The following is a 14266-nucleotide window of genomic DNA, read 5'->3' on the forward strand; positions in this document are numbered from 1 at the left end:
GGACCGAGAGACAGAAGATCAGAGAAAAATTTCTGCTTCTGAGGCTAGTCTTGAGACCTTCATTTTGGGCTACTGTTTTCTGAGCCCTAAAAAGACAAAAATGAAGTAACTTTGTATATATGACAAAAACTTAGAAAATAAAATTATAAAAGTGCTACCATTAACAGTGCCAAAACCAAACACCTAAAAAGAAATCAAATATGTATAACATTTTATAGAAAAGCACAAAACAGCAAGAAATGTTTCTAAAGTCCCAAATAAATGGAGAAATATACCATATTAATGAATTGGAAGACTATTGTAAATATGTCAGTTCTCTCTGAACTGATCTATAAATTCAATACGATCCCATTCAAAATCCCTCCAGGTCCTTCATGGAAACTGACAAACTTATTCTAATATTTAAATGGAAATACAGAAGGCTAAAGAGACCTAGGAAGCTAGGGAAATCCTGGGAAAAAAATGAAGCTGGAAGACTTACACTACCAGAGAGCAAAACTTTAAACCACCTATATTAAAAAAATGTAAGGCCATAAGGCAGGAATAGTGATAGAAATCTGATTCCTATAGAAGCATAGAAATAGCTAAAAAGTTGACCAGCCATTGTTCCCTAACTTCCCTACTTCTGTAATTGCTTACTGCTTAAGTGCCATGTATTCTTGACAGGGGAGAGATTTGTGACTTTCCCAACTACTTCTATAGATAACATTGCTATTGTAAAACCTAGAACTGTTTTTTGAGATATCTTCCAGCCTCTGCATTCGGGAAGACCAACTGACCTCAACCAGACCAGTGGCCATGCATGGGAACCAATCCAACAAGTCCTGTGACCCCCTACCAGGAAGGTCCCAGCCAAGAAGACAATTTCTGCTTCCCAAGCCTATGAGTCCATTCCCAGCAAATTAACAGACCGAATTCCCTAACCCTTTATTTGCCAAACCACCTTTAAAAATCTTAGCCCCAAAATTCTCACAAAGATGGATTTGAGAAATTTTTCCCATCTCCTAGCCGGACACCTTGCAATACTAAACTTTCTCCCCTGCAATCCCTGTTGTCTCAGCACATTGGCCTTCTGCTAGGCAGTAGGCAAGGGACCCAGTTCGGCAGTAACAAACTTATTTTAAAGCTATGATAATTAAAACAATGATTATTAACATAACGATAGATAAATCAACCAATGAAATATTTATAGATTTATATATGTAGTCACTTATTTATGACAAAGGTGACCCTGCAATAGTGTAGGGGAAAGAAGACTTTTAAAAAAAGACTGATCTTGACCTCTATCTCATACCATACACAAAAATAATTTCCAGATGGACTGTAGACCTAAATGTGAAAGGTTAAAAATAAATAAAGTCTTTAGAAGAAAATACTGGAACGTATTTTCTTAGGATAGGCAAAGATTTAACAAACAGTTCAAAAAAGTGGTAACAATAAAGGGAAAAACGTAAATTGGACAATATTAAAATTGGTAAGTTGTAACATCAAAAGACACTATTAAGAGATTTAAAAAGCAACTCACAAAGTAGAGAATATACTATATATGCATATTATATATAAACATATATTAATAATACATGTACCTACATACATATAAAATAAAATACTTATATCTAAAATATATGAAGAATTTTTATAAATCAATAAAAATAAATACTGATAACCTAATAGAAGGCACTTCACAAAAGAGGATATCCTAATACACAATAAACATACGTGAAGGTGCTCAATGAGTAGTTATCACAAAACACAAGACAAATCTCAATGCAATACTACCATAACCCCACCAGAATAGCAAAAATGCAAAAAGACAGATAACAACAAGTGTAGACAGAAACTGACATTTCTGGAATGTTCATTTACTGCCGGTGGGAGTATAAACAGGTATGATCACTTTGATAAAATGGTATCTGTATACATTAGCATAGCCTATAACCTACGAATCCCTCTCCTACATATTGTACCAACAGAAGTGAATAAACGTTCACCAAAAAGCATACAGCAAAATCTTCACAATAGTGCAATTCACTAAAAAACTAAAAACAACCTAAATGCTCATCACGATAAGTTATCATATATACATACATACGTATTCACACAAAGAAATATGATACAGTAAGAATGAACAAACTACAACTGACAAATGCATAATATTGATTAAAAGAAGTCAGACATAAAATAACATGTTTGTGATTCCATTTAGATAAGAGTTCAAGAACAGATAAAACTAATCTATAGTAAAAGCAATCAACAGTGGTTGCAGGGTGAGAGAATGACTGAAAGGAAGAAGAAGGGAACAATTTGGAGTGATATGAATACTCTATTAATATATCTTAATCTGGATGATTGTCAAGCATATACATTTATCAAAATTGCCTGGGCTATCTGCAGAAGATTTGTGCATTTTACTACACTATACCTCAGCAAAATACTGGTAGCATTTCAACAAATAAATAGCCAGGATTCTAGACCAGTGTTATGCAAAGTAGTCAGTCTAGGAACTATTCGTTGGCGTCCTTGACATGATTAGGAGCTGGTACCAGAATGTACAGCAACATACTGTTTCTTTCAAAGAGAAAGTCTTTCTATAAAAATTTCAGCTGAACTAAATAGTGGGTTGACTTCAACTGTATTAGAAGTGACACAGTTGACATACATGCTAGTGAAAGCTCCTTATTATGACCTGGACTGAAATGAGCATCATTGTAGAGACCAAGAAAAGTGATAACATGCTAAAGTTCTTTTGGGGATGAGTTAGAGATATTAATTTAAGCTACTTTATAAAAGGGCAGCCTTACAAAAAATAACAGGAAAATATCTAATCCCACAATTTCCCTAACAACAGGTAAAGATCAATCATATGAGTTCTCTCAGTAACAGTCACCCTGCAAGAGTTCTGTTTTGCACAACTTCTGAAGAGAGCTGAACAGATGGAAAAGATATGTAAATCTATTTCTTATAAATTTGCTTTTTACAGAGTTCCTGGGTGAACAGCAGGGGTGTGAGCTTCAGGCCTCAGCCTTATCTCAAGGGCAGAGTCACATCTCCAACCATAAAGCCTGCCTCCAAGAAAAGGCAGGGGAGCCAACTCCTAGACTTTGACATCCTGCTGCTTCTGCTACAGAGCAGATGCAGCAATACCCTATTAATTTGGCTACAGACATAAATCTTCTTCACTCCCTAAATAAAAAGCCTGAGTACCTTATTCTCTATCCAACACTATCTCCCTCTCTTTCCCTGTGTTGGCCCTGTTTCCCATGTGGAGAAAGTAAAATAAACTTTTTCTTCTTTCTATCCTAATCTTTGTCTGGAGAAATCTTTCGCAAAACCCACGTGCACTAGCTCACACCCTAACACTTTAGGGAAAAGAAGAAACAGAAAAAGCAAGACAATCTAAATAAAGGCATTAAGATGGCAGAGTGAAGTCCAAGTATATCAATAAATGCAAACATAAATGAACTACACCCACTGGTTAAGAGAAAAAGACAAATTGATTTTTTTTTTTTTTGAGATAGAGTCTCGCTTTGTTGCCTGGGCTAGAGTGCCATGGCATCAAGCTCACAGCAACCTCAAACTCCTGGGCTTAAGCAATCCTTCTGCCTCAGCCTCCCAAGTAGCTAGGACTATAGGCATGTGCCACCATTCCTGGCTAATTTTTTCCTATATATATTTTTAGCTGCCCAGATCATTTCTTTCTGTTTTTTTAGTAGAGACAGGTCTCACTCTTGCTCAAGCTGGTCTCGAACTCCTGACCTCGAATGATCCTCCCACCTTGGCCTCCCAGAGTGCTAGGATTACAGGCGTGAGCCACCGCGCCCGGCCTGATATTTTTTTAAATAATAAACTATTTGCTATGTATCAAAAAGGTTGATAGTAAAAGGAGGGACAATATAAAAATTAAATCAGTAAGATATGCTAATATGGGGGGGCGCGAAGAGGTCTAAAGATAAAAAGCATAATTAGGGATAAAGATCACTAAATAAAGACCAAAAGTCCAATTCACCAAAAAACCATACTAAACAGGTACACAACTAACAAAAGAAGCTTAAAATGTACAAAGCAAAATATTCACAGAGCAAAAATGGTAAATCCAGTATCACAGCAAGAGATCTCAATACACCCTTCTCAACTTTTGCTACCAATCCTCCTTCCTTTCTCAGACTTTCTGTCTTCCCTTTAAATCAGAACAGAAAGACACATCATCTTGTTCCAAAGCACAGAATGAACTCTGATGGCTTCTCATCCCGTGTACATAAGCCTACCGATCAAGGATGAAACTCATGGATCTTAAGGACTAACAGTCAATCCAGATACACTCTCTGAACTCTATTAGAGAAGGCTATTTTGTCATTAGTCACAGAAACAATGAACTGAAAATAGTGAACCTCTAAAAAATATCAGGTAATAAGTGGCTTATTGCTGCCATCTGTTGGACACAATGTTCATTTGCACTTCAATCATACTTCAAAAGTCCTAGTAAGAAAGCACATGAGGCCCTAAACTGTAATCTTTTCTTAACTTCCACTATCTAATGAGATGAAGATCCTCTCTCTAAATTAAATGAGTGCACTCTCTACGTTTATGCAACTTAAGTCTCTGGTAACAATGTCTATCTTTTTTAAGTCACAGGTTTATATGAGTATAGAAAATTATATTACCTAAAATCCACTTGGAATTTAATGTCCACAAAGACTGCGAATTTTCCCATACAACTACTGGAAAATAATATTTTATATACTGAATACTCACAATGAGTCACTTTAAACACCCCAGTTACACTTTACTCATATGACATATTATCCACATTATTTGCAACGTTTCTTAAAATACACATGTATAAATGCACGTTAGGTCTTCTAGCAAGTGCTATACCTGGTTCCCTCACCTTCCAAGCACACAGGAAGATTACACTTCCTGACCCCTTAGTACTTACTTATGTGGGAGCATATCATTAGTTCTCGTCAACAGATTGTGACTGAAAGTGCCATGTGCCACTTGCAGACTAACACAAGTAATAGCATGTGTGAGTTCCCCTGGAACTCTCTTACTCTACCACAGCGACAAGAAGGGGCCTCAAAAGATGGAATCAAAGCTGCTAGTATTACCAAAGACAGCTGCCCCGGAGAGCTGTCCAGACCTGCAACAGACTTTTTAAGAGTAAAAAATAAACTTTTACTGTGTTAAGCCACTAAGAGTTGGCACATCGATGTTACCTCAACATAGCCTAGCCCTGGATCTCTCAACAGTGGCACTAGTTCCATCTTAGGCTGGATAATTCTTCGTTGTGGGCTCTGTTCTGTGCAGTATAAGATGTTAAGCAGCATCCTTGGCCTCTATTCACTAGATGCAAAGTGGTGCTTGTCAATGTGACAATCAAAAGTCTCTAGACGTTGCCCTCCTCCCCATCTTTGAGAACCACTGGCATAGCTTAAACTGACCAATATAGTATGTACATATATGATGAATATATGTATATATATATGTGTGAGTATATTTAAGTCAATTGTTATATATTCCCCATGCTTTATTATACGCTAGGGTCAGATATTTTATAGGTCCTTAACAAATATGAATTCCCATTTCTCAAACTAGTAAAGTTAATTCATAAGTTTTTAAAATATTCAATCAATATCATAAGTCTCTCTATAGTAATGTAAACAAATATTCCAAGAGTACATAAATTCATACATACTATGCTGTTCATTTCAGAAGACTCATAGCTCCCAACAGGATGGACATTTCCAATGGGTTCCAAGCCCTCTTCATCCCACATGTATGTTCCATCAGAGCTATCAGACGGAGAGAGTTCAAATGAAGAACCAGCTCTGTAATCTGTATCTGGTGAAATCAAGTTATTCCCAGAAGTATGTTTCGTACATTCACTCCTGTCTTCAATTGATTTAAAATAAAGAGAGAGAAGTTATTAATTCACAAAAATATAATTATTTCTCATGTTCTTAAAATATAAGTCCTAATAATTTGACATATTATAGAAAAAATTTGGCCTAAAAAAGCATTCATAACTGGCATTTTCTATATCCTAAATAAAAAAATCAACAGGAAAAATATTAAAAATAAACTGGTGAAACAGACAAAAAAAAAATTTTATTCAGCCATCCTTTACTTCTGCAACATTTCTAAAAATATAAATAAAGCCTCATGTTCCTTTAATATTTCCCAAGATATTTACTTTTAACCACTGCCCAAGAAACTCCTTCCTCTGTGTGTATTATTTAACCTCATAGTTGACTCCATACAAGGAAAAAAACTTAGGCAGTCACTTTTAGAAGACCCACAAACAATCAAGATTTTATATGTGCACCTCTAGGCATGACCTAGTCCCTTGATTAAACCATGTGCCTATATCCAGTCCCTTCAGTTTGTTCTTTTTTCAGGTATATGGGCACACAATACATTTTCTCCAGCATTTAGTGGTGGGATAACCAAATATAAGAGGAAATGTTTAACAAGTGCTTTCACATTTTCTTCAATTAAAAAATAAATAAATAAGGCTCCTTTGGAAGTGTAACTATAAAAATTGCTAAACAACGAAAACTTCCTAGGATAAAAATCCATTAGATTAAATATAACCTATATTATCTCATTTACCCTTTGGTACAGCATTACTCTTAATACATACTAATGAAATGCTACCCTAAGGGAAGAGATGATTTGTTTAATGGTATACCACTGGCTGGGGGTAATGGGGGAAAAATCATTTGGAAGCACCGCCTATACTAAGGAGAAACAGGCCTGCGCATGACAGCCAAAGAAGAGCAAAGGTAAGAATGGTTTTATTAAAGTTTTTTTACATATGGTGAAAAATAGAATAGGAAGAAAAGTCACAAGGAAGATAAATGTTGCCCCACTACAATTTAATCTAGATTCATCCTTCTGTGAAACTGACAGTATCTTGGAATTTATCTGAAGATAATTCTGAATGTAAGTTCAGTTATATTTCTAGAAGAAAGCAAATAAACTTAAGGATATCAATATTTACCAGAGACACTTATATCTATCCATTCATCTGTTTTACTGAAGGATTTTTCATTTTCCTTGGAGGAATCAAATATATCTTGTGGTGGTACATTTTCATGTTTTTCTTCTTTGAGTGAAATTTCCTCTGGAGTTATTCTTGTTCTGTTGGAGTCTTCTATATCTATAAAATCATCACTAAAGTCTTCACTTAAATCATTCTTATCAGAAGATGACAAGGAAGACAAAGAAATGTCATCCACATCATCACTTAAGTATCTAATTTTAACATCATGTTTTGCGGTCTGTTCATTTTCAGTTCTATAACTTTCATTTTCAGTTAGTTCTTGGTCCTTATTAGTAGCTCTGTCCTTAGCTAAAACTGTAGCATCTTCCTCTATACATGTATCAGCAGGTGAGTTTTTATTTCCATCTACTGTGATAGTCCCAGAAAATGGAGGTCGGCTAGATTTCAGTAGAGAAGGATGAACCATCCTATAACCTAAACTGGAAGTTACACCTGGGCCATTTGGTAAAGTCAACTTCTTTCCACCAGCAGCATAAGGCCTATTAAATCCATACCCCAAATGTTCATTCCCATTGAGTACTTCTGACTGACGGGAATTTCTTGTTAGCATACTTGACCGTAGAGGCACTCTAATGGATAGCTGTTGGTTCTGATAAGGCTTTGTAAGATCTACAGCTCTATTGAAGGAATGTGATCTGGTTATAGATGAAGGTGGAAGGAATGAATTCTGAATGGAATGTGAAAAACTTTGTGACCTCACCATTTTTTCACAAGTAATAGACTTAATATTATCTGGAGATTGTGCTAAGCTTTCTCCAGAACTGCTTCTGGTGGCACAGGAATTTGCTCTGGGCCTTTGCATGTTACCAGCTGATCGGTTTCCATAAAATCCATTCAACTGCGATTTTGGAGCACTGACTGAAGAATATGAAGTCCTCCCTAATAATGAGCCTTTGGTGAATTTACCCAAATTAGATGGTCCAGAAAAAGACTTTTGGTTTAACTCCTCTGTCGATGACACAAACATAGTGGATGGCTTTGCTAACTTTGATGTGAGTAAAGAAACACTTTTCAAACCTCCCTTTATCCCATTTTTATCAAACATTCCTTGAGTAGGAGCATGTTTTTCAGGATCAATTAATTTATCATGTGAATTCTGAGTACTGCAGGGCTCTTCAGCACCTTGTGCACTAAGTTGGTATTTATTTGCTTTTCTCCAATTAAATGAATGGGATGATGGACAATCAGAGCCATTATTTTTTATGTAACTTTTGACATTACTATTCTTCGAAGTTCCTAATAAATTAACAGGTGTCCCATTTGGCATTGGCTGCAATGTACTTCTTACAGATTTTGTTCCATACTTTGGTAACTTGGAACCCAAAAATGTCTTGATTTGTGTTTTTTCTTCCATGAGCTATAAGGTACATTTGTTCTTAAAATTTGACAGAATCTAAGGAGAAAAGAAAAAGTAGATTAAACATTCCTAAATAAGGATAATTCCATGAATTATTATATAATAGGCATATAAATACTTATATAATTACAAGCAGAAAGGCCCAAAAGCTACTTCTAATTTCTACAGAACTTTTTTTTTCTTTAGAAACACATTTATTTTCTTACCAAGTTACTTGACTGTTTGTTTTACTAAGTTTTAATTATATCAATTTTAAAAATCAAGTTCTATAATATCTTTTTCATTTTCCCTGGTTATACAAAATCCCCATACTCTTTTACCATGTAATATTCAATCTGCCAGAGTTTTACTTCCTATAAAATCCAATTATTTCAAAGTTACTTTCCAGTTTTCCATACTTTCCAGTTATGCCCCCAGGAACACATTAATGAAAGGGCATCTGATCAGAAGCAATGCAATTTGAGTAAAAAGAAACAAATTATCAACTTATTTTACATTATGTAGTGACCTATGAAATAAACTTTCACTATGACATTCAGTGTTCTCACAATGAAATCTTAATAAATACTGAATGCACTAATTAAATTAACAACTGCATGCAGGAAGAAAATAAAGAACAGTTTTATAAACAGTTGTATAAACTTGGGCAATGGATGATGACAGCAAAATCCAGAAATAACAAAATTAGACTACCAAAGTTGACTTATAAAAAATAATACTTTCATAGTATATCTTCAAATTTCCAATTAAAATAACTTTTTCACTTTGGCTAATATTCTCTCCTTTAAAATTAAGAACATGTAACTTTTTCTAAACTGGAATACATTTTAAAAACTTTAATTACTAATGTCATAGGAAGGATGTAGATCAAGAATATAGCAGTACAAAAAAAAAATTCTTCTGGCATTAAGGGTTGAGATATCAGCTGTCATTTTAAGTAACTATCTCAAAAGAATTTCCATCCAGTGACACTAAAGTTAGTGCCAGATTTGCATGAAATAACATTTTTTCTTTTTTATTTTATCTTAATATTGTTCTCTGATATTATCACTGAAATATAATTGGTGTTTGCAATTAAAAAGATATATTTTGGAAAAAAAAAAGTTAGTGCCAGGGTGAAAAGTATAAAGATTTAATAAAGTTGACTCATCCATTAATCTCAATCCCTCAAATTTATTTTAAAGGTAATATAAAAGTACAAATATGAAAAGGTTCAATGCTCACAAAAGAACATAAAACTAGCAAAAACTAGTGTCCTCTCTCTGAGTAACTGTTTAATAATTATAACATGTCATGATGAGATTATAAAGATGAAACAGAAATATTAAAATGTTTATCCTAATATGAAGAGAAATATAATATGATTACTATATGCTCACTATAATTATATAAAAATGCCATAAAAACACAAACAAGGGCAAAATGCAAATTTTAAAAAATGCACATCTTAGGGTCACTAATTTTTTATAGATCATATGACATTGTCTTTAATATGATAAATTTTGTTAATTAAAAAAAATTATTCCAAGTCAACCCTAGCCTAAGAATTAGAGTATAAGTATTATTAATTATGTCAAAAGTAAATGTTTAGAAAATCATACGCACTTTCATAAAGATGGTGGGGTGAAACAGAATTAAAGAACGTCCTATAACCAACAACTAATAAATGGGGCAGAATATATATACATATACGTGTGTGATTTTTTTAGCCAAAAGCCCACTAGCTGCAGTCAAACAAGAAATAGTTTAAACAAAGAACCTATAATCTTTAATAAGCAGTGTGGACAGTATGGTACAGTATGGCTCCTAGCCTGATTACACTGCCTGGAAGCAGTATTAGGTGAGCTAATAAAACTTGAAAGAACTTGAAAATTTTAATAAACATCCTCCAATTTGGATAAATAGATTCAGTCTGGGCCAAGTGTGGTGGCTCATGCCTGCAATCCCAGCACTTTGGGGGGCCAAGGTGGGAAGATCACATGAGGCCAGGAGTTCAAGACCAGCCTGGGCAACACAGTGAGAACTCGTCTCTATAAAAAATGAACAAAATAGCCAGGTGCGGTGGCTCACGCCTGGAGTCTCAGCTACTCAAGAGGCTGAGGCAGGTGGAATGCTTGAGCCCAAGAGTTCGAGGCTGCGGTAAGCTATGAGCACACCACTGCATTCCAGCCTGGGCGACAGAAAGAGACCCTGTCTCTTGAGGGGCAGTGGGGAAAAGCCTCTTTCTCACCCTTGCTTCCAAGATGACAAAGAAAAGAAGGAACAATCAAAAAAAAGAGCCAAAAAGGGCTACGGCCACGTGCAGGCTACTGTGCCCGATGTGTGCCTAAGGACGAAGCCATTAAGAAGTTCGTCATTTGGAACATAGTAGAGGCCACAGCTGTCAGGAGCATTTCTAAAGCAAGTGTCCTCAATGCCAATGTGCTTCTCAAGCCATATGTGATTTGAGCCATATGTGAACACCATGAGTTGTGCCATTCACAGCAAGGTAGTTAGGAATCGGGCTCAGGAAGCCTGCAAGGACCAAACACTCTCACCCTAACTGACCTGCGGGTGCTGCCCACAACCTCCACCAAAGCCCACATAAAGAGCTCAGTCCTTGAGGACTGAAGAAAAACTATCCTTTGGGGAAAAAAAAAGAAGAAGAAGGGTTCTCTCACCAATACCATCTCATACCCTTCAACTACAGAGAAGCAGACAGAGAACAGAATACACTTATCAAAAGGGGTACTGAGGGAGCACAGTAAAATGAAGAGACAAACCACAGCTGAGGCAGAAAAGACCTTAGGGGGAATCACCTCATTACATCAGGGCAAAGGCAAAGTCTTGACCCAGCTATCCAAATGAAGCCTGAGCAAGATAAAAATAGCCACACAACTGTACAAGTAGTTTTTGGTAACCGAGAACAACCTAATAAGAAAATACATTTAATAAAACAAAAGCTCAAAGATGAAAAGACAAAACAGGTAAATTAAAAGAAAGATTACAGAGTTAAGGAAACCAATTAAGAAGAACAATGAATCTGAAAAAAGCAAGAAAAAGAAGCAAAGACAGGAAATCAAACTAATGGCAAGGGAGAAAAATCTTAAGATAATAAGAATATTGAGGAGAAAAACAGACAAAGAAATCAAAGCAATTAGATAGAAAATGTAGGACAAAGATTGAACAGAGAGATAATTAGTATCCCTGAGGCAGAATAACTAATCAAGTGGAAAAGGCAGGGGGACATAATAGAAAATATCCCCAAAATAAAGGAGAAAAAAATCTATAGACGGAAAAATATACCAAATCACAGATCCAAATACATGTCCTAGAGAAGTTAATGAAATACCAAGGATAAAGAAATAATTCTCCAGAAATGCAGGTTGCGGGGGGAGCAATTCATCCTGCACAGATTTTAAAACTATGAATATTCAAAAGAAATTATTGGATCCTTCCAAAGAAATCCTGGAACATTTCTGGGGATAACTTATTCCTACAGTAATCACATTAATTTCATCATTAAAATTTATTCTAAATTCACCATTTCCATTCCACAATTCTAGTTCTTATGCTCATCAATTCTTCCTGTACTACCAAGACTTCCTACATTATCTCAAGATTCCAATCTCATTTCTATTCAAAGTGTCAACAGTTGTCCTCTTAAAACACAGACGTGATCATGTCATTCTACTGACTAAAATCCATGTGTGAGCCTAGGAACAACAAAATAAAACCCAAAATTTATTATACAAGGAGCAAGCTTCTCTATTTGGTTCTACCCTATCTTTACTATACACTCAGGCCAAGATGCATTATTTGTCATTCCCCCAAATCTATCCTCTCCTTTCTACCTTCTGTGCCTCTGATAAAGTAATAAAGACTACCTTGAAGACCATACTCTCAAAAGTCCAAAATCACTACTAGATTCACAAACCTTTCCAATTATAACTAATCTCGCATTCTTTTCTATTCCCTTCACACCAATAATACAGCTGAGTCTGTCTTCTAATTGTGTGCATGCCTATTTGACCTATAAGAAAGTAAACTTATTGAGAGCATAAACTAAGTCCTATGTACTATACTTTGAGGACTGCTATAGGACCACAAATTTAATACACCCTCAATTTCCAGGTAAATATATAATCTCTCAATGCAAATTAATTTAATAAATAGTAACTCAAGACTAAAAAACAACTTTGTTTTGTGAACCTGTGATTGACTGGTAGCAGCTGCCTTGAGCAATGAGTTGAAAAGGGTTCTGAGGTCAAAATCTCATCTCTGAAGTAGTGTCATGATGAAGCAGCAATGTATGCCACGAGCAGAGAAAGGGACGGTGGCAATACCCATGCCACATAACTGCCTTCTCCATTTTAGATAATGGTCTTTACCACAAATATACTCCCATACCTACGAACACTTTCAGGATAGACAGAAGAAACCTGGTAATGATACTACATATAAGGGTCATTTTGCAAATCAATAAATAACACATATTTAATATTTTGTCCTCCGGTGACTCAGTCTGTGAGTCAGAAAGGCTTTAACATTTTCCTGCCTGTCACAAGTAGACTGAGTAGAGAACATTCTATTCTTTCACTTCTCCATTTTCCTAAGATGAGGATAATACATGTTATCTCCCAAGAGCATCTTAAGTATTAATATTAACAACTTAGAGCTACAAGATGAAACCAAAAGACAGACACACTGTTACTCTAATACAAAGCGTCCACTTGGTTCTACCACTTGGAGTGGGGGAAATGTTAGAACCTGAATGCACTATTTCCTATCGAGAATATTTATTGACTTCTAAATGTACAAATTATCGCAACATAAATGACATCAATCATCTTGAACTGTGGTCTTAAGACTAAACTACTCTGATGGCTCAACTGTTAAGTTCCCATATCTGTTTACATTATGAATATCATCACTTCATTGTTGATGAGCTACCTTCTGTCTTTAAACATTCATGAAATTTTCTCTTACACTTTCTTATAACTCTGAAATGAAATGAAACAAAACAAACATTTTGAGTCTGCCTTATATTGGTAGCCATGCTTGTCCTTTGTTGCACTTCACCAGATCTGCAAACTGTTAAGTGTCTAAAAAATGCAATCATTAACAATTTGAAAAAGTACATGTTAGTTACAACATGTAATGACACAATCTTCTTCTCTGAGATACTTTAATACTGTCTGTAAGCTTCAATTTAATGGTGAACGAAAAATAATACCTGGTACAGGGCTTGGAAATGTCTGAGATTTTCTGAGTTAGTTTCTATAATAATAATAAAGCATAGCACATTTATAGTACTAATATTTCAAATTTGAAAAAATTTTCAAAACTACTTATAAATTCTTTTTTAAAAAACTAGTAAATCAGACTTTCTTGTTTTTAAAAGGAATTCACAACTGGATAAAACAGGGAAACAAGGAGCAAATATTATTTAACACTTACAAGACAGATACCATGCTTACCACTTTATCCTTACCAATTGTTGAGTCTTTAAAACATTATAAGGTGGTAGATTTCATCCCATTTAAAATACTTGTCCAAAGTCACAAGTTCACAAACTGTCAAAGAGTAATGGGGTTCAAGTCTACCTGATTGAAGGGCCAATGCAGCATGACAAAGGAATGAGCAGCATGAAGACGTTTCAATCAAGGATGGACTTGACATATACAATAGTGGTCCTGTAAGGTTACAATGGAGCTGGAAAATTCCAATCACCTAGTGACTTTGTAGCTGCCTAACATCGTAGCACAATTACTTTATTGTTTATATATTTAGTATAGCCTAAGTATATAGTATTTATGAAGTCCACGGTAAGGTACAGGTCCTAGGCCTTTACATTCACTCGT

The 14266-nt window shown here is 35.2% G+C and overlaps 1 protein-coding gene across 4 annotated transcripts in view; it reads right to left on the bottom strand.

Annotated features, from left to right (window-relative positions):
* Nucleotides 1-14266, bottom strand: part of CCSER2 (coiled-coil serine rich protein 2) — a 187400-nt gene that overhangs the window by 143553 nt on the left and 29581 nt on the right. For all 4 annotated transcript variants that reach the window (XM_045569345.1, XM_045569347.1, XM_045569346.1 and 1 more), the window contains exons 2-3: nt 7004-8459; nt 5696-5892 (exon numbers count right to left, since the gene is read on the bottom strand). In XM_045569345.1, coding sequence (XP_045425301.1) covers nt 5696-5892; nt 7004-8420 — 1614 coding nt within the window. In that variant the 5' untranslated portion in view covers nt 8421-8459. The remainder of the gene's footprint in view (nt 1-5695; nt 5893-7003; nt 8460-14266) is intronic.

The sequence above is a fragment of the Lemur catta genome, chromosome 14, assembly GCF_020740605.2.
Source record: "Lemur catta isolate mLemCat1 chromosome 14, mLemCat1.pri, whole genome shotgun sequence".
In the NCBI taxonomy this organism is placed as follows: Eukaryota; Metazoa; Chordata; class Mammalia; order Primates; family Lemuridae; genus Lemur; species Lemur catta.